The sequence below is a fragment of the Pectinophora gossypiella genome, chromosome 1 (assembly GCF_024362695.1).
Source record: "Pectinophora gossypiella chromosome 1, ilPecGoss1.1, whole genome shotgun sequence".
Classification (NCBI taxonomy): domain Eukaryota; kingdom Metazoa; phylum Arthropoda; class Insecta; order Lepidoptera; family Gelechiidae; genus Pectinophora; species Pectinophora gossypiella.
The window spans coordinates 16,421,303-16,446,709 of record NC_065404.1 but is presented as its reverse complement, the minus strand read 5'-3'; the positions used below and the strand labels follow the sequence as shown (position 1 = coordinate 16,446,709).

The following is a 25,407-nucleotide window of genomic DNA, read 5'->3' as shown; positions in this document are numbered from 1 at the left end:
TGCCATAGCGAATATAGAGGAGGTCATAGACAAATTAGCCTTGGTCATTGGATCTAATTTTTAAACGAAACTTCAAAAGTCAAAGCAAAGTCAAAATACCAAAACAGATCCGAAATCGCGTGTTATCCGCGTTGTTCGCGAATATATTATTTGTCTAATGAGAATTATATTCATAAAATATTACAATGAATCTTTTACCAAAAAGCCACAAGGAGTTCAGCGAAAAAGACTATTGGAACAAGTTCTTCAAAAAACGAGGCAACAAAGCATTTGAATGGTAAGTAGGTTATACTTTCATAACATTGATACTTTTAAATCTGTACAAAGTATACTTTAATTTTTTTACATATTCCAGGTACGGCGAATATCTAGAACTATGCGCACACCTTCATAAATACATAAAACCGAAGGATACAATACTTATTACCGGTTGTGGTAACTCGAGCTTAAGCGCCGATCTGTACGATGTTGGCTACGCAAATATCACAAATATTGATGTTTCCGAGGTGGTCATTAAGCAGATGAATGCGACAAACTCTCACAGAACTAACATGAAGTTCATTTACATGGATGCCTTGAAGATGACTTTTGAAAATGATAGTTTTAATGTAGTTCTTGATAAGGGTACTCTCGACGCGTTAATGCCTGATGATACGCCTGAGACCAACGAACGGATAGACAAATACTTTGCTGAAATCAAAAGGGTATTAAAACTTGGTGGGAGGTTTTTATGTATATCATTGCTGCAGAGTCATATCCTATCTAAACTAGTGTCTACATTCTGCGATAAGTCGTGGATGTTCAGAGTAGTGAGGTGTCATGAGGCCGAGGAGAAGAATGCAGAGAACGGTGATGGAACCACTCTGCCGGTGTTTGTTGTTGTCGCCACTAAGTTTAAAGAAATGCCTAAATTGGTAAGTGGCTTTAATTTTTTTTTATTTTCTTAGCCTACTTTGTTCCATTTTGCAAACGAGAAATCTCTAAGTGCATAGAATCAGTTGTTGTGAATGTGATGAATATCTCTCTAGCTACCTTTGGAATATAATCATGAGACTGACCTTGGGAATATTCCCAAGACTTTATAGTCATGAGGTTATATTTACTATGTCAGAAAATGTAATTGTATGAAAGCATGAATATCAATTCTGCACTTACAAGAGTTTTTTTTTTTTTTTTTTTTTTTTTTTTTTTTTTAACTACGATCAGTCGACAGACTATGAGCAGTTGTGTTGGCGTATGAAAGGTGGCGTGACTGTAGCAACGACCAGCGTCGTAGCTTACCTCCGTTACACAATGTGGCTTCTTTTTAAGCGCTTTATAACATTAGTTGGATCTAAAAGCTCAGAAGCAAGAGGATTAGGATGACTGGCCAAGCGGTCTAGGTGTTTCTTTTGGTAGTGCTTGATAACTTCAGCAACCGTTGGAATCTTTAGATACTCGTGTATTTCGTTGTTTCTAGTAAACCAAGGGGCATTTAAGATGGCTCGTAGTATGGCGTTTTGCACTCGTTGAAGACAGATAATGTTGCTTTTACTGCTCACTCCCCATATTTGTATACCATATGTCCAGATGGGCTTAAGGAGTGCGTTATAAAGCAGTAGTTTGTTGTCTACTCTGAGAACAGAATTTCTTCCCATAAGCACTTACAAAAGTAGTAGTAGTTTTGTGTATGCTGTGAGATCAGTGATCATTCTCATCAAACCTTGAGCCACCAAAGGCTGTGTAACAACTATATACAAATTGTAGTAAGTAATATGAAATGTATATTTTAGTAGGTACCTATAATTCTTTATTAAACTTGTCAACCACTCAAAACATCAGTAAAAAACAAAGGAGCATAGAAAGAAGTGTTCTCGGCTATAGACACAGCGACAAGAAACAAGCTGATAACATCAGAGCAGTAACAAAATGTAGACATGAAAATCAAGACCCAGAAGTGAAGTCCTGTCCATGGACACATGCTCATACACCTGAAAACAAAATTGTCGAGAAACGGGACAGAGAGCACCCAGATACAATATCAAAAGGATGAGAGGCAGACCTGTCATAAGATGGTCAGATGAACTAAAGAAAACAGCTGGCCCACTATGGCAAACAACTACAAGAGATAGAGAAAGATGGAAAGCTCTAGAAGAGGCCTTTGTGTCAAATGGAGAAGCTAAATGGGGAATGGGGGGTTAAAATGGCCACATCGAAGCAATTCATCTAAGAATGCAACATTGCTTGCAATTTGACATTTATATAAAAGTAAGTGCGCAATGCTAACAAATGTCAAATAGCAATATTGCTTTCTTAGATGAATTGCTTCGATGTGGCCATTTTAACCCCCCTGTTCAATAATTTGTATAATGATAATTGTTTTAAGATTAATATGTGTATTATTTTCAGTAAATCAAAAGCTTTGAAATTGAAAATTCTTTATCTATGAATTTATGCTTGTATTTCTTTCAGATTCTAGAAGCGTGTATGGCCGGTGATAAGATGTTGCGAGTGGAGACTGCACAGGAGTTGAAAGACTGTGTCAAGTCAGTACAGGACACCGCATTCATCACTAACGGACTAGCCAAGACCAGTATTGAAGGTGACAATGAGGTATGTAATGTATTTGACAGATTCAAGATTGTTTTAATCTTAAACTTAAGTGAGTTTAAATAGTAACCCCCCCCCCCCCCCCCCGCATCATTTCGTATCCACCGACCTCACCCCCTCTGGATATTACTTTCTAGTCATTATGGCGCTAATTCCTGTAAACACCATCTAATTTTATTTTGAGATACCTGTCATTTTCTTATTCGCCGAAAAGGAAAGGGATGGGTAATCGACAAGCATAAAATTTATGAAACACACGTCAATTTTAAGCAGAAATTTAAAACAACCGTCTAAAAATTTTGCATTGGCTAATAACCCGACAGAATTAAGTTGACTGCACACGTCAAACGGTTTGCATACCAGCGAGATACCTTTTTGATTCGCACGGGTTATTCATTCATTTACTCATTCTTCCTAAAATTAAGAGCTGTCAATCATCCATTCCTTTCCTTTTCGGCGGATAAGAAAATGACGGGTATCAGTTATAATAAAATTAGAAAGTGTCTGCAGGAATCGGGGCCTATATGACTGTATACCGGTAAGGCGTAAGGGGGACAGCGCACGGACTATATCTCGCTCACACTTACGCGATAGACGGCACAGAATGTGTCCACGGTGTGGTTTGGGTAGTACCATAGTGTATTGTTATTCTATTTCGCCTTGGAGTAACTAGATGTCGCTAGCCGTATAAGCTTACATGTGGAAAAAAGAGTCATCTAGTGACGATCTGTCGTATCATTAAGAACACTTTGACAGTTAATACAAGTGTTTGACAGTTAAAACAGTCGACGCTCCATTCGCGCGTGTTTTTGCGATAACTTTTTTTAGTATGGCGAGAGTTTTACGTAGGTAGTATATTAGCTAGTTCATGGTTTAGGCATCAGATTTCTATTCATAAGGTTCTGTAAACACAACTTACATAAAAAAAAAAATATAAATTTTATGATCAGTACCTACTTTTGTCAGGTTTCACTAGACCTGATGCAGCCCGGAGAAGCGAATCCTCGCTACACCCTGTATGTGGTCGACCAGAAGAAAGCTCAGGCCATCAACAAATATGCCGTCTTCATTGTTCCACAGGGCAGGTGAGACTTTATTTAAATCTTCATGACTGATTCTTTTAAATGTGTGTAGGTAATTCTGGTGGCGTATTTTTTTTTATCGAATCAAATAGCCGTGGTAGCCCAGTTGGTAGAACGCTTGACTCTCACTTTGAGGTCGTAGGTTCGTTTCCCAGCATATGCCTAAACCAATGATTGTCGAATTTGTTTTCGAATTCATGTTTGGATCATAAATTATTATCACGTGCTTAACGGTGAAGGAAAATATCGTGAGGAAACCCACATTCCCGAGAAATGCATTTCGGAGGTACAGTCATGAGCAATATAATGTACCCACTTTAGGACTCTGTCACACTAACATATTTGACATTTAGTGAGACTTACAGTTCAATTTGTCAAAAAAGTTAATGTGACATGGTACCAAAGTGTATACATATTAATGCTCGTGACCGTACTTTCTTCCAACTGGGCTAGCGGCTCCCGGTGGGTGTCCCCACCGTAATATCATAAAAATGATTGTTTTTTTTTATTAGAGTGCCCAACGGCCACCCTGGTACAGTAGTTTGGGCGTAGGGCTCACGATCCGGAGGTCCCGGGTTCAAATCCCGGTGGGGACATATCGCAAAAATTGTGAACCCTAGTTTGGTTAGGACATTACAGGCTTCGGAAGGCACGTTTAGCTGTAGGTCCCGGTTACTACTTACTGATGTAACGACTACTTACCCCCTTCCCCTTCCCCTGGGCCTTTGGCAGCTCAATAGTAACCCTGACACCAGGGTTGATGGGGTTGGTAATCCACTTAACAACCCACACGATAGATAATTAGAGTGCCGTGCGGTAAAGTGTGTTTGAACTCTAATATTTAAAGCGAGTGACGTAAAGTTCCATTATTGCGCCAGCGCAGCATCAGTCGCTAGTACGCTGCCTCACATGCGCGAGATCTATACTCGAGCGTTCTAACACTGCTAGACGAGACAGTTTTAAAAAAAGAAAATATTTTTTAATTTAAATTACAATTGTTTGTAGAAGTGATTTAAAAACATATTTTGTGCAATAATTTAAATTAAATCATTTTAAATTTTTATTTTTCATGTTTTAAAAGTGCTGATTAAATACTTAATTTGTGAGAAAAAGAGAGTGTTTAAAAAGTTAGAAATAAAGTTTTCAGGTAGGTGTTGCTATTTTACTATAAGTTTATGAAAATTTTAAACTAGTTGTAGCAGTTAGAATCTTGTATTTGCCCCCATTTTTTATAAATGTAAGTAGTTTTTTTATGAGAATAAAGCTCTTTAAACTGAATGTAATAGGTATATGCAGTTTATCCATTTTTTTTTGTTTGTCAATCGGTTTTTTTCGGTTTCTACCAATCTGAAGCAAAGGAAAACCGTTCAGCTGCTACGACCTCCTTGATCAAGTTATAAGAGCAAACATGAATTTAAACTCATAGTCGACTTCAGTGGTTTATAGCTCGACCTGATAGTCGAACTCGTGACCCTTCAGTCATACGTTCACCGAACTGAGCTATCACGGATTTTCTCGACTTAAAAAACAAATCACGCTGGTTATTCTTCTAACGTTGGTGTAATAGAAAGCTCGGTGAGGCGTGGGTACTTAGTTCATCTTGCGATGGATGTACCTCTGCCTACCCCAATTGGGATATAGTCGTGAGCTTATATTCTTGAGGTATTACAACTCGGTGGCAAGTGGCTGTCATATTTTAGACGACGTATCTATGGTCTATTTCGATACAGCCATTTATTGTCGCTGCCACTTATTGCGGTTGAGGAGTTTGACAAGCAGGGATGTATTCAGGTGTTACATACGTACATAAACTCGTGCGCATAATCTCTAATGGGCTGGGAAAAGTAAAGCAGCCCCAGCAGCCCAGTTGATAGAACGCTTGCCTTTCACTTTGAGGTCGCAGGTTCGAATCCAGCACAGGCCTAAACCGATGATTGTCGAATTTGTTTTAGAATTCATGTTTAGCAAATCCATAATAAGGCACGTCAAAAAAGTTTATTTTTTAAAGAACTCTTCCTAAGTACGTCTCTGGTAGATGGCACATCGAGGATCTGAGCTGTGGCCTGTAACGCAAGAGTTGCATTTGATCCAAAAATAGCCGCGAGGTGTGAACGATATAAACAAATTAATGGCTCTGAAAATACTGCGTAAGCGCTCAAACGTCGGTTGCACACATGTTTTTGTGTATAAAACTCCAAAAATAAACTAATGTTTACGGACACACCTACTTGTTGTTAAAAATACACTCATTCATGTGTTCATTCACGCCTACGTAAGCTATTGTAGTAGGCAGAGCTACAAGTCAGAAGACAACGTGTATGGGGTTGAAAAATTTCGCAATGAAAAATTCATCTTAAAAAAACAATATTGCTATTTTGACATTTGTTAAGGGTCCTGGTTAGATTCCCGATGGGGACATTGTCGAAATCACTTTGTGAGACTGTCCTTTGTTTGGTAAGGACATTGCAGGCTTGAATCACCTGATTACGAAAAAGTAAGATGATTCCGTGCTTCGCAAGGCACGCTAAGCCGTTGGTTCCGCTACCTCCACCAACCCGCAGTGGAGTAACGTGGTGGAGTATGCTCCATACCCTCTCCGGTTGATTGAGGGGAGGCCTGTGCCCAGCAGTGGGCTGTTTATGTTATATTAAGATTACGCACTTTTATGCGCAAATGTCAATTATAGTGAACACATTGTGATTATTGTTAATAAAACCTCGCAATTGACAAGCTGGTTTCAATCCAAATAAAAATTAGTGGTCTCAATTTTTTTCCCGGGTTGAAATTAATGGAAAGAAATCTAGGTTTTGTTGGAGAAAATCACATCGGAATGCCATTTTTAATAAAAATGGCGCTTATGCTTTCGCTATAAAGCCGTAAGACCGATTGTTTTTTTTAAATACAATCTCATTGTTTAACTAGGGGTTAAAAAGGCCACATCGCAGCTATTCATCTAAAAAGCAATATTGCTATTTGACATTTGCGCTTATAAAAAAGTGCGCAAAGCACACAAATGTCAAATGACAAATGTCAATTGCTTATTGAAATGAATTGATGAAACGGCCTCCGTGGTCCAGTGGTTGAGCGTTGGACTCACGATCCGGAGGTCCTGGGTTCGATTCCCAGTGGGGACATATCACAAAAATTACTTTGTGGTCCCTAGTTTGGTTAGGACATTACAGGCTGATCACCTGATTGTCCGAAAGTAAGACGATCCGTGCTTCGGAAGGCACGTTAAGCCGTTGGTCCCGGTTACTACTTACTGTGTAAGTACGTAGTCGTTATAAATGAGTCATGTCAGGGGCCTTTGGCGGCTCAATAATAACCCTGACACCAGGGTTGATGAGGTTAGTAATTCGCCTCAAAAACCCACACGATAGAAGAAGAAGAAATGAATTGCTTCGATGCAGCCTTTTTAACCCCTCTGTTGTGTCTGGAAATCTCTGCCTTATAGACAAGGCAACGATATATGAACACACTTCTAGGAGTGATTTGTTTCTCCGTCGGAGTATTTAACAACTCCAGTAGCGCATACAAAATATTAATAACTCAGTTATTCATAGACAAAGTAGATGTTTCTGATTCTGATTCAAAACAGTTTATATTTACACTTTTAATTTTAAGTGTTAGTTGGTACAAAAACATGTTTGCGTGCTTCTCCTCCTTCTACCGTGTGGGTTGTGAGGTGGATTACCAACGTCATCAACCCACATCATCATCATCATCACGTCACCGTCGTCGTCATTCGTCTTTTACGTGCGTAATGTGGGTAGAAAAGGAGTGGTCTTGCTACATAAAATAAACGAGTGTATATTGAACGAGAGGAACCCATAGCACACGCCGGATACTCCATGCTAAAGTCTCATTCTTACCGCGTAAGTACGAGCGAGACACACAGTCTGCGCGCTCTCTCCCTTACTCCTTAGCGATTTACGACCATTTAGACTAAAATATGAGAGGGTTAGGTAAATCTAGCTCGGCGCGTGATACGAATTTGTGTGGGATGGAGAGTTACCGTTTAGCCCAAACACCTCTACTAACTCGCACTGGAGCAACATAGTGGAATATGCACAAAAGCACAAGTTATTTTTAAAAGGTTTCAGTTGGCCTGTTTATTTTGTTATTTAATATGTAAGATCGATAGTGTAAGTTGTGTGTTTCTCTATTTCAGAGAATCGGAGTGGCTATTCGGCACAGCGGCGGGCCGTCGACAGCTGCAAGACTCGGCGAGATTCGGTCGTTTGGTTGTCGCCGTGCTGCGACGTGGTCACCAGTTTGACAGTCTCGACGCTGTGAAAGAAGAGCTTACACACCCAGCCAAAATGCTGATACCTTATGGGTTTACTGGACAGGTGAGATATACCTATACATCATTTGTATACCGTTGTTGTAGCGTAGCGTATGAAGAGTGGACCAAGTATGATACCCTGTGGAACACCTGTTCTATTGCAAAAAAAATCTGAGTCTTGTTTATATTTTATTGAAATGTTACGTGGTATACATGTTTTTACAATTTCAGTTAATTTAAAAACCGAAGAAAAACTGTTTCTGGATGTTACGGTTCTAATTTCCATGAGTTTGGTGTGGTCGACAAAGTCAAACGCTTAGCTTATGTCGAAGAAAATTTTAAATACTGGGGTGTTATATTATTCATAGGTTGAGAGTCTCAACGTTCTTCTATAATGTACGGTCACGAGCATTAATATGTATACACTTTGGTACCATGTCACATCAACTATTTTGACAAATTGAACTGTAAGTCTCACTAAATGTCAAATATGTTAGTGCGACAGAGTCCTAAAGTGGGTACATTATATTGCTCATGACTGTACAGGTGGTCAAGAGTTGCTTTTTTGGTTGCAGTTGGTTCGAGTTTTCTTTATTAGGGTTTTTTTTTTTAAATTTCAGATCCCGTTCCTCTCTCTGGGTAGCGACGTGGGTCGTCGTGTGAAGGTGTTCGAGGGCTCGTCTATGGTGTCCGGCGGGTTCGTGGTGGAGGATGTGGCAGTGGAGGGGGCCACGCATCGCCGGCTTGTGTTCCTGCACAACCAGTTCCTCGTACAGTCCGAGGCAAGGCTCAAGACTGGTGAGGACACTGCATACAATCTCATTCTTATCGTGTGCCGCTAGCGTGTGAGTGCGAACGAGACAGATAGCCTGCTCTCTCCCCCTTACACCTTAGCAGCTTACATCCATTTAAGACAATTAAGACCCAGAGTGGGTGAGATCAGTGCCCGATACGAATTGGTGCGGGGCGGAGATTTAACGTTCTATTCTTAGTATTATTCTTTATTCTTATTAATATTCTTTATTTATGAAATAAAGAATATATTTTTTTTATTATTATTCTATTCCTGCACTCCGTTAAATATAAGTAGGTTGATTAATTTGATCGTTGTCAGAAGAATATAGTTTCTTGATATTATTTAATTCTTTAATGTACTTACACATAACAAGGAAAACAAGACAATGAAAATGTAAAACTGAAGGTGGGCTTATCTCCAAAAGAGATCTCTTCCAGCCAATCCTGCACGGTGGGAAATATTATGGAGTTTATTATGTCTCTTTTGCATATTAAGTTCAATAAAATGTATTCACTGTCTACTTTGTACTTTAATTACAGTGTCAGCTACTTGAATATAATCAAAATTTTTAAAAAAAAACCACCTCATTTGTGATACAGGTTCTTACCTACAAAAGAGGCAAGGTATTTTATTGTTATACGTACCAACATGTTTTTATGTAGTTTTTGTTTTGCTAAAAGTTTGAATGTATGTTTTGAGTCAATAAATATTTTTTAGTTTTTATATTTTATTTATATTGTTTCTCTACTCTATTCCAGTAAAAAGAAAGAATAAGTCGAAACAAGTGGTGGACTTCGGCTTCATATCGCATTATCACGCGTTCATGTGCGCGGGAGTGCATCTGTCTCGCTCACACGCGGGGGCGCATGCAGAGCAGCTGTCTCGCTCACACGCGCCGGTAGCTGTGCTGGGGCTGGGCGGCGGCAGCCTCTGTATGTTCCTTAGGAAGTGCTATGATGGTGAGTTCTAAGTTCTACACATTGTAGATTATAAAATTCAAATACAATTCATCAAAATAATAATAATTAATTCATTAATTTAATTCATTTTTTTTGTGATTCGATAGGTAACATAGTTCCACTTTGACTCGACAATTTTTACATAAAAAAACGCTTCATCCACCTAAAACTACTGCAGCTTCTCCCAACCTATACATATAGCCGAGGGAAAATAGCTGCAAGAAAAACCTCGGCTAGGGCCCTATGCCGAGGATTTTCTTGCAGCTTCTTTTCATCATCATCAGCCTACAATAACCTAAACAAACTAGGGATCACAACGGGATTTTTGTGATATGCCCACCATCGGGACTCAAACTCGGGACCTCCGGATTGCAAGTCCAATGCTTATCTTAGCGGAGGAGCGTATCTTATGTATTATGTGTTCTGTAGTTTTGACGACCCGTAATTGGTAATATATATGTAATTGAATTCCGTAATAATCTCTCTTTATTTAAGAGCTACGCTCTTGTCGGTGGAGCAATCGCCTTCATTACTCCATAGATATTTTTATTTTTTATTTTATTTATTTGTTCATATAAAGTATATTATATTGCAATACAATGTTTCATAGGCCTGTATCTCAGCATTCAGCGCCTGTTCCCAACGGATAATAACAACTTAGCCACATAAATTGTCCTAATTTAAATAGGGCGTGTAGAACGGTGGTTGCCCTAATCGCCTTCCGTTCCGCAGTACACCGACCAATTTGTCAATCGGTGATGTTCTAGCTGGAGCCCTACCAGAATCCATTTCCTCGGCCTCCAACCAATACTGATACCGCTGCTGCCCGTAATAATAATAATTATTAAATTATTAATTAATTATTATTATATTATTATTAAATTCAATTTTGGTATATTAATTATAATTAATAAAAATGGAATTTAATTGAATTTTGTAATATCTGTGACATGTAATTATTACTATCAATAAATGATTATGACTAAGAAAAATATCTCATGCCGCTTCCAGATCTCAAGATAGTGGCAGTAGATTTGGACCCGGCGATGTTAGAGGTGGCCAAGGACCACTTCGAGTTGCAAGTAGACGACCAACTGGAGGTGCAGATCAAAGATGGCGTCGACTTCTTGAGTGATGAAGCTGCTAACGGTAAGTACACAACGCCTTATAGTGAAAACCACAGCTTTTTATTTATTTATTTGGGAAACAAAAGGCTATATTTTGAAGAAAAAAAACCACACTCTGTTTTGATTTTTGTTAACAAAACCATGTACAAGACAAACTAGATGTAAGGCGAGTGGGATGGCGCCCAGAGTAGTCTATTTCAAAGCCATACTAGGACTCCTGTCCTCCGCCTGTGTAGTACTGACAGTTACTGCTGCCCTCTGTCAGTTTCCAGGTTACTTTTTTGTTGTTATTATTATTATTAATAGCCCTCAATGTCCCACTGCAGGGCAAAGGCCTCTCTTCCCTTCTTCCACTCCTCCCTGTCCCCAGCTTGCTCGCGCCACCGTTTCGAGAAGCGGTCTAACTCGTCGCGCCATCTTTTCCGTGGCGTTCCCCGACGTCTGACAGCACTTGCAGGAACCCACTCTGTAGCTTTTTTGGCCCAGAGGTCATCGGGCATTCGGGCAACATGTCCAGCCCAGTCCCATTTCAAGCAGCACTTTTTTGTTATTTATTTATTTAACTATTATGTTTGAACATACTGGGTGTTAGTGACATCGTAACGAATACTGAGGGGGTTGATTCAGACCATGATTCTGAGTTAAAATCAAGTGGAATTTTCCGTCGCAAAATTCATGTTTTTTTTTTTTAGTTTTTTTAAAATATTTTCAATTCTATACTTTTGCGATGGAAAATTCCACTTGATATTAACTCAGAATAATCAGATGAATCATCCCTCTCAGTATTCGTTACGATGACACTTACACCCCATACAAGTACATACGGTAGCCATATAAGTAGGTATGGGTGTTAGTGACACCGTAACGAATACTGAGGGGGATGGTTCAGACCATGATTCTGAGTTGATATCAAGTGGAATTTCGTGTCAAAAAATTCATGAAAATTTTTCTTTTCTTTTTAATTATTTTCCAATCCATACTTTTGCGACGGAAATTTCTACTTGATATCAACTCAGAATCATGGCCTGAACCACCCCTCAAAGTTTTCGTTACGATGTCACTAACACCCTGTATTTACCCTCATTGCAGGTAACCAGTACACGGCGGTGATGTTCGACATGGACAGCAAGGACAGCTCTCTCGGCCTCTCGTGCCCTCCCAAACAGTTCTTAGACAACGACGTGCTGGACAACGTCAAGAGGATACTTACTAAAGGCGGTGAGTTCGTTGACCTGCCTCTATGACATTAACCATTTTAAAAACCCACCCAAATTTTTCTGTTGGCGTATAACCCGATAGAGTTAAGTTGACAGCACACGTCAAATGGGTTGCATACAAGCGAGATGCCTATTTTATTCGCCCGAGTTTTTCATTCATTTTAAAATTAACCATTGTCAATTATCCGTCCATTTCCTTTTCGGCGGATAAGAAGTGACGGGTATAACTTGAAATAAAATTTGCAGGCGTATGCAGGAATCGAGGCCAGTAAAGTCTGTGTAGTACACACTAAAATTTATTTTATATTATGGCAACACCACAATTTAATCTTTCTTCTACCCTGAAACGAAGACTTGACCCAAAGGACTTGATTCCAAGCCATAACCCTTATAAAAAAATATATTCCTTCTACCCTTTGAACATCATGGCGATGGATGTTGCTTTTTCCACCTTTTGTTAATTTTTAATAATACAGTCAATCTCTAAACGTCAAGCATGTGTTTTTATTTATATTTCAATTAATTGAAAATCTGTTTCCAGGCCACTTCATCCTCAACCTGGTCTGCCGCGACACCCAGCTGCACGACTCCATTATACAAACCCTCAAACAACACTTCAAGCACATCGTCACCATGAAACTGTACGAAGAAGTCAACGAAACAGTCTTCGCTACTAACGGCGAAACTTCATACACTACAGATCTATTAGAAGAGGCAGCCAAAGGTTTAAATACTCTAGCCAGACAGAAGAAATTAGTAGACATCAGATGTGTAGATTTGAAAGATTTTCTGCAATCTGCCACTGTTCTTTCATAGTGGAAACCGAGGACCTCTGGCCATAGAAGAATAATAAATACTACGTACGGTCACGAGCATTAATATGTATACACTTTGGTACCATGTCACATTAACTTTTTTGACAAATTGAACTGCAAGTCTCACTAAATGTCAAATTTGTTAGTGCGACAGGGTTCTAAAGTGGGTACATCATATTGCTCATGACTGTACAGAATGGTAACCTCCGCCCCGCACCGACCTCCCTGTGAGTCTTATTTTAGTCTTAAATGGCCGTCAGCCGCTAAGGAGTAAAGGGGAGCGCGCGCGTTGTCTGTCTCGCTCGCACTTACGCGTCAGGCGGCACACGCTAAGAATCATGGTATAAGACTAGGTATGCTCAATCCTATGACAAGCCGCCATTGCTAGCCCTTGATGACATAAGTGTTACCATTAAATTGGTATCTCTGACATTTCAGACGTAAATTTTATTATTGAAAATTAAGTGAATTACTGACTAATGTATTTAATTACTATTACTTGTCACATATAATGAAAATGGTCAAAACTGTACGTAATAATTTCCTTGCAAGGTACTTTAAAAACATTGGTCGTGGGTAATTTATTTTTTGCGAAATGGCAACGTAGCGATGACGTCAGCTGGGCTAACCTTGAAATGCTAGCTGTCACTTTTGAGCATACCTAGTTTTCTTATACAATGCTAAGAATGAGATTTTTGTACGGAGTGTCTTGTGTGTCCTCTAGCTTAGTGCCTGAGGCTATTAAATGGTTGCGCAAGCTGGATGTAGATTTGTAAAGCCTAGTGTAATTTATATCATACGATTAAATAATAAATAGTGGTAAGATTAGTTGATCAATTAAGTTGATTTGTATATTTATGTAACAGCCTCTGTGGTCTAGTGGTTAGAGCGTTAGGCTCAAGATCTGGAGGTCCGGGTTCGATTCCCGATGGGGACATTGTCGAAATCACTTTGTGAGACTGTCCTTTGTTTGGTAAGGACTTTTCAGGCTTGAATCACCTGATTGTCCGAAAAAGTAAGATGATTCCGTGCTTCGGAAGGCACGTTAAGCCGTTGGTCCCGGCTATTAGCCATAAAAACACCTCCACCAACCCGCAGTGGAGCAGCGTGGTGGAGTATGCTCCATACCCCCTCCGGTTGATTGAGGGGAGGCCTGTGCCCAGCAGTGGGACGTATATAGGCAGTTTATGTTGTATATTTATGTCCAATATTCCCTTTAGTAGCAGAAGTCTGGTTGACCGAACTAGGGCAACTCTTGAATAACAGTGTATTTTCCATTGGTCGTCAATTCTAAATACTTCTAATCACTGCCTAAATGTGGACCTCTCCGCCGATTGGTTTTCGGATTCCTATAACACTTAGGATTGTTTGAAAAGAGTGCAAGTATATGTATTTATGTATCCTTTGCATGCTATGTATTTTGTATGCTCGGTGGCGCAGCGGTAAACGCGCTCGGTCTGCGATTGTTGAAGTTAAGCAACTCACGGAGGCGGGGAAGATTCGAGTTTACATCTTAGTAGTTAGATTTTAGTGTTGATGCTTTTGTCAGATGAGCTTTTTTGTGGCCGATCTGAGTACTGGACTCAACGATCGCTAGTGGTAAATCTACGTTATAATTTGTTATTGTAAATAAAAGTTATATATTTAATGGAAAATTATAATAACCTGTTAATTAAAGTTCCAATTATTTTGCGTACAGTCATAGGTAATATCATGTACACACTTTAGAACCCTGTCGCACTATCATATTTGATATTTAATGAGAGTTACGGTTTAATTTGTCAAAAAAGTTAATGTGACATGGTTTCAAAGTGTATACATATTAGTACTCGTGACCGTACTATACGCCTTTTGCGTTATAGCATGGCAATAAGGATAGCTGTCAGAACAGGGGAGTTAAAATGGCCACATCGAAGCAATTCATCTAAGAAAGCAATATTGCAATTTGACATTTGCGCATATAAAAGTAAGTGCGCAATGCAAACAAATGTCAAAAAGCAATATTGCTTTCCTAGATTAATTGCTTCCATGTGGCCATTTTAACCCCCCAGTACGTTTTCTTGTCTGGTCATCCCTGTCTCTTTCGCACTAGACAGTACTCTATATTTCTGTCCTGCACGCACCATACTAGAGCGCAAACTATAAATGTTAAGGTTATAATAAAACTTCGTGAATAAAACCAATGCATTTAATGCTCTTTCTTTGTTTTCTGAATCGCATCCGTCCGCAATTTCACGAGTACTCTTATGGTCAGTAAATGACACGCATACGACAATACATCGCACAAATCAAAATTCGCAACAAGCTAACAATTAGGCTCCCTAATTTATCACAATTGGCACCTACTGAGGTCTAACAACAATACAAATATACAATAATTTAAATACAATTAAAATAGTCGCGATTTTCCTAGGTGCACACTTGATCCGCTGTGATGAAAATGACGTTTTCCGCGTTCCGTAAAATTCATATCACTGTAAAATTTCTTTAAAATCTTCCTATTATCCTATCCTACCTAAAGACAGATGTGCATCTAGAAAAATCGAATTAAATAGAAATAATATTCGCAAGAAATAATTTACAATAACCACTTGATTTAAGCGATAAAGATAAGCCAGGACAAGGATGGTCTTAAGATTCAATAAGCATTCCAAATTAAAACTAACACGCAAAATTCACAATTCTTGCTTTGAACGAGGAATATTAAATTGTTAATTTCTTATTTCGGATTATAGAGAGGTCATACAGAGAGAGAGAGAGAGGTAAGTACATCTTTTTGAATTTGAATACCTGTTGAATCTTAGACATTCGGCCGTCGTCCTAACATCAAGAGATACAAATACAGTAAGTACTTGATTAAAACAGTTTTTCAAAACACTTTCTTTAGTATATTCTTCAGACTTTTCTTCTTTTTATTGCCACCACTTTCACTTTCATTTTGTCCGTTTTGGGATATTTCTGTGGAGTCCGACCACAAGCTACCGGTTGGCGACTCTGAGGCGGCTTTTCTGCTAAGCTTTCCATTAAAAATTGGCTCAAGCGTTCTGACGACAGGACTTGGATTACTCCTCGTGCTTTGCCTGCTCAGCGTCCTTAAGAACGCCGGGGAGGACAACCGTCTCGTTTTCATTGTCTTAGACTTCAAATTGTTGAAGAAGGAACCATTACTCTTTGGGACTTCTATCTTAGGCTCGATCGTGCCGTTGAACTCTACAGGCTCGGAGACAGGAGCGAAGAATTCCTCCTCATCTAACGGTATAGGGTTCTCTTGTAGCTTCCCAATGCTGTCCTGCCTCATCCACTCAACTTTATCCATGTTTCTGTGGATTATGGATGTTTTCCGTCGCCTATTCTTCCTAGCTATCTGCCATTCGCCCTCGTCTTCTTCCCTGCTGATCTCCTCCTCTGCAGATTGTCTAGCTATCTGTAGAGCCTCCTCACTAGGTCTTCGTTTCTTAGCAGACGGAGTCTCGTGTCCGCTGACGCCTTCAACAGACTTCCTTCGCAATTTGTCTTGCTTTTTCTTGGATTTTTTTGTGATAGGCACCATGATAGGTTCTGGTCTTCGTCTTTTGGATACGTAGTAGAATACCGCCGCGACTAATATGATTTGAAACATTACGAATTTAAAGAACGTCATGTTGCCGAACCAGCTGTCTCTCTCGTCCATGAGGATCTTTAGGAGCGTTGCCATTTGCGTCAGCTGGTCTTGTAGGTTGGCCATTTGTTCTAAGTACTTCTGTTCTCGCTCGTTGCTCTTTCTTCTTTCCTCTGTCATCTGCAGTACTGTCTTTTCGAAGGTCTTCTGCATCTCCTCGACTTGCTTCTTGTATCGCCTGCTCAACTCCTCGAGGTATTGCCCCGAGAGAGACATGTTGCGCTCCAGTGTCTGAAATTGAGACGGGTATTCGGTTACGTTATATTTGGTCAGTGAAAAGACAAACTTAAAATGGGTGTATTGCAGAATATTGTTGCTGAACAGACTCGTGGTACAAGCAAAAAATATTTAATAACAATTTATGATGCCACAGTCATGGTGAATACAATCACTATTGTTACCATTATTAGCGTAATTTTCATTATCAGAGTAATAAAGTCAACTCTGGGACTATAAAAGTCTTATCAACCAGAGTTAAAAATCTGAATATGAATCAGTTTTTTCAATCTGCGTCACTCAATAATGTCTATTAAAAAGGGGGTAGTTAAAAGTGTGCAGTAGGTACTAGGTACAATGCTGGAAACAAATTTAATTTTAATATCTATTTTGTACGTGAAATAAATTGAGCAATACATACCTTTACTCTATTCGAAAGCCTCAGGAACACGGATTCTTTTTGGAACGTGGTCTGGGCTTGGTTCTGGTTTGGCGAGGCTTCCTTGCCTGCCGGTGTAGGATCCACCGCCATCTGGTCAAAGTCTGACATGAAACTATCATTATCTATTATTATTTGATCATTCTCTTCACCACCATTGCTATTTTCTTTCGGTTTCTCTACAGGCAATTCAACTTTATTATTTTTTATATCAGTTTTGGGAGTGGCATCTTTTGTTTCTTGTTCTACTGTTGGTTCTGAAGGCTTCTCAGCTTCAGATATGGGCTTATTATCTTCTTGTTGTTCTTGTACTGGTTTTTCTTCTATAATATTTAAGGTCTCTTCTTTCTTATCATCCACTTTTTCTTTCTCTTCGTGAGGTACATCTATAGGTACAGAGTTGCCTGTTTCAAGTGTCTGTTCTGAACTTGTTGGTTCCGTTGGTACACTCTCTATAATTTTGTCATCTGTAGAGGCGTTATTTTTATCCGGCACTAATTTCACGTCTTGATCCGAACTGGTTTCACTGTTAATTTTTTGCGGCGTTTCGTCAACAGTTATATTTGTGGTAACGTTTTCACTTTCAAAGCTAGTATTTAATACAACTTTTTTCTCTTTAATAGCGAGCATATTACATAGTGCTGCTAAATATTGTGGCGGGAACAAGGCATTCATGTAAGCGACGCGCTCGGAACTGAATTCAATAGTTTTTGTACTTTTAAAATCTAAGCCGTATCGCTGGCATATCCCCGTACACTTGAGCGTCTCCCGGAGGAAAACCTGGCGCACTAAACTAGTCAGTTTGTCTGAGCTACAACTAATAAGTTCGTACACTTCATTGTAAAGCGTCTCACTGCAGTTATCACACACTATTATATGGCTGGGGGAGCAACACCGTTTGTACATTTTATCTGTGGATGTGTCGTTATGTTCACTCGACACGTTTCTGTTAGGAACTTCAGTTTTGACCAACGCCTGGGCCGCTTTCTTCATGATTGACATGACTGCGTCTCTTGCTGAGCCGAACAGGTTTTTTGATGGCTCTGATTCAGTCGCGGGGATGTCAGGGACGTCAATGATTTCATCGTCCTCATCTTCATCGATGGGTGTGCTGTGCTGAGAACTCTCCTTTTCCAACACTTCAAATTCAGACGTCCCGTAAACTTTGAACAGCGAAATTGGGCAGTAGTGTTCCGAACCGTGGTGAGATAGCATCTCTACTTTGATAAATTTTCCGAACAAATGCGGAAATAGATCGAAGCTTTGAACGTCTCTCATCTCTTGCGCCGTGAACTGTCCGACACTGGCCCAGTCTCTCGTGGGGAACCGATCACTGAAGTAAACTGCTATGTCTTTGGGTGTGGAGCTGAACAACTCGAAGTTGGCTATTTCTATTTTTTGAGCTTGGACTGCCTCACAAAGTTCTACTACGAACCATATGCGGCTGTTGCACGTGTTGAGCATGTACTCGTCTCTGTTGGGTGAAAGGATGGAGCTGGGAGAGCCCGCCTCGGGGTTGACAGCGACAACTTTAGCACCGCACGCGAGCGACGCGTAGTTCTTTGATCGCTTCGTGCTTTTACTACTAAAATTCGTATTGCTATGACTAGGTTGACTCGAGTGGTTCAGCACGGTGTCTTTCTTCTCCGCTTCGGCCAGTTGCTTCTGCGCCCACTCCGAGAAGGAAGGTATGTCCTCCTGAGGTGTTTCTGGTTTGACTGGAATGTTTACTTGTTTTTCTGCTTCGTGAGATTCTGTTTCTGGTTCTGTGGGTGGAGGTGTGGTGGTTTGAAATGCGTCTTCGGTTAATCTGGTTTCGTGCATGGGTTTAGCTTTGACGACGAGGCGAGGTTCCGAGGGTTCCCTCTCGTCTTTTCCCTCGTCCGAAGCCTCGCTGCTGTCGACGATGGTGAACGTCTTCGTATCATTGTGCTGCTCGGAATCGTTGACGAATAGCAATTCGTCGGGATTTTTCAAATCCAATTTGGCATTGTCTCCTAGCGAGATGAGTATAGGCGGCTGCCCCGTGTCAGGTAACCTGCAACAAACATAAATTAAACATTAAATATGTGTATACAATTAATTAATTACCTTCTGTGTTATCCTAAAGATAAGTTTATTCGTTATAAAAAAGAATGTTGCTGTTGAGTTTCTTAACATTCCTTCTCATCCATCGCATACATTGCGACATGACGAACAATCATGAAAGGATTTAAAAAATAACGTACAATCATTAAAATAATCGTAAAATTGCCTTTCGACAGTTTATATTTGATAATTACATCGGATTACATGAGCTTTATTTGACTTGGTTAATTGGTTACACAATCGCCCGGGAAACATTATACATTTTGAAAGAGTTAATAATGTTAATGTATCGTTTAAGAATGTATAAAAACAATTAGAGGAAATTGGCGATAAACGAGCAATACGAATGCGCACGCTATGTCGCGTTCATTGTCCGCACCAAGGTGACACCTAATTGAATTATTAATAATACCTAATACTATTCATTAATTTTTAGAGCATAACGCATTACGTGGAACCCCATATCAAATGATTACAAATCAAAGACACTGTAATTGGAATAAAGAAACGAAATGCTTTCTTATAAATATTTCAAAACTGAAACACTTCATGGTGTAACGATATCAATGCTTATCAGAGGGATTGGCTGGAGATCGCACACTTTTAATATCATCATCATTAATTTAAGCCAGAGCCACGCTCTTGTCAGTGTAGCATTCTCTGGTTGCGGCGGAAGGCAGTGGTGAGGGAACTCTTGCCTTCCGCCCCGCAGTACTCTGTCTGACGCGAGTGGGATGGCGCCCAGAATAATCTATTTTCAAGCCATACTTCTAATGTAATTAAATAAAGTTTATTTCGGACAAACTTCGACACACATATTCGCATTCACTTACACAATCTTTTATTTTATTTATTAAATATTTTTTTATAGTAGTTTAGGATAAAGATAAATTGTTTATTAGCTTGTAGGCTAGATTGTAATATTGTGAAGCATAATTTTATTATAATGCTTCATTTAAAAAAAATCTTACACAATCCCGGTACCCACCCCGGGAAACTTTGGCAATCGCTGTCCTAAGGGAAATTCAAATTGTGGCTATACATATACTGACTACATCTATCCATCATCAAGATGAATTGGTTGCGTTCCAACTTCCATATTTGTTTGAACACGTTAGTTGGCGTTAACTAGTTCAATTGAACCAATCACTGCGATCTAAATATTCCCGCATATTCACTGACCTAAACAAAGACCCAATACCCGACCCAGGGCTGAGAGGTGGATAACCAACCTCATCAACCCATACGAGAGAAGAAGACCCGATATAGAAACGAAATGTAATTTTATTCACTCTAGAATGGCACAAAAAATCTTAAATAATATGTTGTTGTTATTATTCCTAACGGCCTCCGTGGTCCAGTGGTTGAGCGTTAGGCTCACGATCCGGAGGTCCCGGGTTCAAATCCCGGTTGGGAAATATCACAAAAATCACTTTGTGATCCCTAGTTTGGTTAGGACATTGCAGGCTGATTTCATAGTGGCTACTTACGCTTTCTATATTAAAATTCACTATTCTCCATGTGGATAATACTGATAGCCGTAAGCAATGTATTCTGGTTCATCGAATACATTATACAGAGATATCGAGTTGCACTCATCATTGCAACGATGTATAAAATTAAAATAACATAACCTCCTTTTCTGAAGTCGGTTACAAACGGATCACGTTGCGCACTTACTGTGAATAATAAATGTTATGTACGTACATCTCATTTTTCTTTCTAAGTAGTACTTAGCCCAGTTAGTTTAGTGGTAGCCCAGTTGGTAGAACGCTTGCATCACTTTGAGGTCGCAGGTTCGAATCTAGCACAGGCCTAAACCAATGGTTGTCGAATTTGTTTTCGAATTCAGGTTTGGAACATAAATTATTATCACGTGCTCAGCGGTGAAGGAAAACATCGTGAGGAAACCCACATACCCAAGAAATGCATTTTCGTAGGTATGTGACGTAAACTGTATTGGATTGGTTTCCCCTTCGCGGGTTGGAAGGTCGGACAGGCAGTCGCTTCGAAAAAACGGAGCTGTCAAATCTTCAGGATAGGTAAGCGGACCCTGTGAAGAACGGGATAATGACGAGATGATGTGTTTAATAAGAATATCTTACGTGTAAAATATCTTGGTGAGTCCTTGGTGGCCACCGTACGACAGCAGTTGGCAGAGTAGGAGGGCCGCCAGCAGCGCCCGCGGCGGCGACATCGCCCGCGCGCCGCCGCCGCATTGGCGCACAACCCCTATTCCGACACTACACACCCCTACCGCACCGACGGTCCCGAACAATGTGCTGGCATACGCTTGCTACACTAGTTATGATTATCACACTCCCCGCGCGACCTGTCGCTATATATTTTAACACTGGCAACACAATTTGCAAAGTTCGCGGAATCGCCGTTCGGAATTCAAACAGTGACAGTCACGTTCCCGTACGGCATTCGAAATCTAAACATGGACGTTTACACTTTATATAGTCGCTCACGCGCACGTTTGTATAATCGATCGACTAATCAATTTAAAATTAGATACACTGATAAGTCATTAACACACTGGAACTTATGAGTCTTGCGATTTTTTTCAACAAATGCTCGTTCGGTTCGCAATTACTGACCCATTTTGTTCACACACAATTTCACAATACTCCAGTCTGATGGCTCTTGAGTCTTTGCAACAGTTTGACGGCTATTCTTTACAGAATGTTTGGTAAACAAAGAATCTGTAGACTGAAAACAATCGATGTTATACAACAACAAACTCAATTTGGTTCCTGGTAATAACTATACTTTGTACGGAATCGCCGGTCATCCAGCTGTCTGGACGTTTTACTGGCAAAAACAGACCACAGAGTCAGACAAGTCCAAGACGTGGTCACAACTATCGCAAGGAAGTGGACATGGGCGGGACATATCGCTAGAATGGATGATAGCCGCTGGGCCCGGAAAAACCTGGAACGGAGCACAGGAGCGAACCCTCGGGGAAGAGATAGACCTCCAAGACGATGGGTCGATGACATCCGGAGATATGCCACGATTGAATACAGAGGGGGAACACCGCCAAAAGTGGTCAAAAGAAGCCTAAATCCAAAGCTGGATAAATGACAGCCCACAATTAGATGTAGGGAATAAAAGAAGAAATACTGAAGTTTCGAATTTCGTGATAGGCCCTGTTCAGAGAACTGACTTACATCGGAGTGTCATCAAATCCCGACTTGGGCTTTTAACCACTGAATTCAACATTATGAGTTTGAATTCACGTTTGGATAATAAGTAATTGATATCACGTAGTTTCTAGCATTTGTGCTCGGTTAAAGGCTTGCCTTCGGCGCGCCCCCTATTATCTTCATGGATCATAGCTGACGAGGAGTAGGTGTGTGTAATACTATATATCTCTGCTTACCCCTTCGGGACACAGGCGTGATGCTATGTTATGATACAAATTTTGGCAAGGACATAGTCATAATAATTAAAGCACATAATAACGGGTTCTTACCGCGTTTAAATGGGGAAAATCCCCCGAAATCCTCGGAAAACCCGGAATCCGGGAATAGGGAGTCTCATATCCCCATTTAAACGCGGTAAGAACCCGTTACTATGTACTTTAATTAAGGACACAGTCATGATTTGCCTTTGGCAGCTCAATAATAACCCTGACACCAGGGTTGGTAATCCACCTCACAACCTACACGATAGAAGAGAATAAGGACATAAAGATATCATAGAAGAATAAACATTGTTTATTTGACATTTCTAAACGTGATTCAGGAATGATAAACACGTGAAATACTCATAATAATTGCCTTGACGAACTAACACTAGCACAACACTAAACCAACATTCCAAGTTGCACATTACGACACAACCGGTGATCTCAGCAAGACATTGAATCAATTGTTGCGGTGCGTTGATTGTAACATACGACAACACTGGTGCCTAGTCATAGAATAAGGAATAAAACTACGATTTAGATTTAGATTTTTTGATTTTGGTGTTTTGTTATTTTAGTTATAATATTTTATGAATATGGGTAGCTAAAGGTATTTTATTAATTGTTATTTATTATATAGGCAGTAGCTAACGTAATGTAACTTGCACCGTCCGTTCTTTCATTGTGTATGCTTGAAAAAATTGAATTTGGTGATATTTTTATGAACGTCTCATCCGCCTAAAGCTACTGCAGCTTCTCACAACCCGTATAGCCGGGGAAAAGAAGCTGCAAGAAAAACCTCGGCACAGGGCCCTAGACGTTCTTTAAAAAAATAAAATAAACATAAAATATTTTTATGCAATTGAGTAATTTAGCTGCCTAATATCAATGTACCTAACCTGAATTCATGCAATAAACGTTAATTATTATTATTACGTATAAAAGAAAAAAAAAATAATAAAAAAAAGAAAAGAATCGTTCGAACTAATATCGACTGATACGTCACTATGCTAATGAACGTCACAACACTAGCTTACAGACTTTGACATATCTAATTGTTACCGCGCATTGAGACGATTGTAAAACGTTATCTTATTGAAATATAATAAGTAGTCGATACATGAGCCATGTCAGGGGCCTTTGGCGGCTCAATAGTAACCCTGACACCAGGGTTGATGAGGTTGGTACTCCGCCTCACAACCCACACGATAGAAGAAGATTGAAATATAATCACTAATTGTACTGTGCAGGGAGGTTGAAATGACCACATCGAAGCGACTCATCTAAGAAAGCAATATTGCTATTTGACATTAGTTTGCATTGCGCACTTAATTTTATATGCGCAAATGTCAAATTGAAATATTGCTTTCTTAGATGAATTGCTTCGTTGTGGCCTTTTTAACCGGGCGTCGTCTGAGAGGAAGAATATTTAAAAGAATTAATCGATCCTAGTGGGTGGATAGCGATAAGCGCTGAATGAGGGAAATTGTCGACCACGCCGGCGGGGTCGGTTATACTGGAATCAGCACGAATATGTATAAAACACGAATTAACACGTGTCGAGAATCAACGTCATTATGCGATGACTGCATTCAGTGCATTCTTGAAACGATTATATGCGTTGTGGGAATCCTATGACGCAATGATACATCAAGCTTCATACTAAGTAATCCGTTCGTCTTTTTGTATGCATAACACATTCTCAAAACTTATTATTATTATAATTAGGTAAGTTGCCTGGAAGAAATTGCTACTGAAGCCTGTGCTCAGCAGTGGGACGTATATAGGCTGTTTATGTTATGTTATGTACTTAATAACTTGAGATAGTTCTATAGTCTCTGCTTACCCCGGTGGGAAATAGGCGTGAGTTTATGTATGTAACTGAGATAAGAAGTTATTAATTGCTGGCTGTATATTAGATATTACTTACTAGCAATATTAATAGGTAATTGGTTGCAATTTACAACTCATTTATCGTCTTAATATTGCGTTATAAAATGTAAAAGTGTTTTATGATAGGCATAGATTGGCAATTAAGCCACTACATATGAATCATTTAAAGGTTTTATATATCATAAAATGCATACGTTCATAAATTTACGCCCGTCATCCCTAATGGGGCAGGCAGAGCGACAAATAACAAGACAACTTGCAGCCGTCTTTGATAATGATGAACCTGATGAGGACAGGTTATCAGCCCATTCTTCTGTTGGTTTTTACGACATGACTGCAGTGGCGGCCCTAGGTCGGTGCGAGGTGTGCAACCGCACCGGGCGCCGTAAATAGGGGGGGAGCAGAATCAACCAAGACTGGAACACCCTGGCCGCAAACTAACTTCATCGGGATTGATCGCCCACATACAACTCATACTGGGTGACAGTAAACAACTTTTTTAAAAGATTAAAATACGTAAATTTCGGTGGCCGTAAACTACATACATACATAAACTCACGCCCGTAATCCCTAATGGGGTGGGCAGAGCCACAAGTAATCAAACACAACTTGCAGCCACTGTTGATACGATATCGTTAGCTGGATATGATGAACCTTATGGTGATAAGGGATCAGCCTATCGCCCATAACATTAGTCCATCATGTTAGAGGACACAATCCCTCTGTCGGTTTTTACGACATGCCCGGGAAGACAAGCAGCTGAACGTTTTCTATGTTTTTTATTTGCTCCCAGAACAGCATAGAAGGGCCGTAAACTACATAATC

At 39.8% G+C, this 25,407-nt stretch overlaps 2 protein-coding genes across 4 annotated transcripts in view; one reads left to right on the top strand and one right to left on the bottom strand.

Annotated features, from left to right (window-relative positions):
- The first annotated feature begins 96 nt into the window (after nt 1-96).
- On the top strand, nt 97-13,846 carry LOC126370228 (eEF1A lysine and N-terminal methyltransferase homolog). Its single transcript, XM_050015040.1, has 10 exons — nt 97-277; nt 356-914; nt 2,452-2,592; nt 3,556-3,674; nt 7,843-8,023; nt 8,580-8,757; nt 9,514-9,714; nt 10,726-10,863; nt 11,931-12,059; nt 12,600-13,846. Exons 1-10 carry the CDS (start codon nt 186-188, stop codon nt 12,872-12,874), a joined length of 2,013 nt encoding a protein of 670 aa, XP_049870997.1. The 5' UTR covers nt 97-185; the 3' UTR covers nt 12,875-13,846.
- Nucleotides 13,847-15,047: 1,201 nt separating this feature from the next.
- Nucleotides 15,048-25,407, bottom strand: part of LOC126370032 (SUN domain-containing ossification factor) — an 80,934-nt gene continuing 70,574 nt past the window's right edge. For 2 of the 3 annotated variants that reach the window (XM_050014680.1, XM_050014670.1), the window contains exons 2-4: nt 21,380-21,989; nt 17,169-19,224; nt 15,048-16,762 (exon numbers count right to left, since the gene is read on the bottom strand). In XM_050014680.1, coding sequence (XP_049870637.1) covers nt 15,743-16,762; nt 17,169-19,224; nt 21,380-21,471 — 3,168 coding nt within the window. In that variant the 5' untranslated portion in view covers nt 21,472-21,989 and the 3' untranslated portion in view covers nt 15,048-15,742. The remainder of the gene's footprint in view (nt 16,763-17,168; nt 19,225-21,379; nt 21,990-25,407) is intronic. The other variant, XM_050014663.1, reaches the window with a different exon arrangement.

What these genes read in the sequence shown, in the direction of transcription:
- LOC126370228 (XM_050015040.1), top strand. Translation starts at nt 186, where the DNA reads ATGAATCTTTTACCAAAAAGCCACAAGGAGTTCAGCGAAAAAGACTAT. An exon ending in TTCATTGTTCCACAGGGCAG is followed by an intron (nt 3,675 to 7,842) that starts GTGAGACTTTAT and finishes TCTCTATTTCAG; the next exon opens with AGAATCGGAGTGGCTATTCG. An exon ending in GAGTGATGAAGCTGCTAACG is followed by an intron (nt 10,864 to 11,930) that starts GTAAGTACACAA and finishes CCCTCATTGCAG; the next exon opens with GTAACCAGTACACGGCGGTG.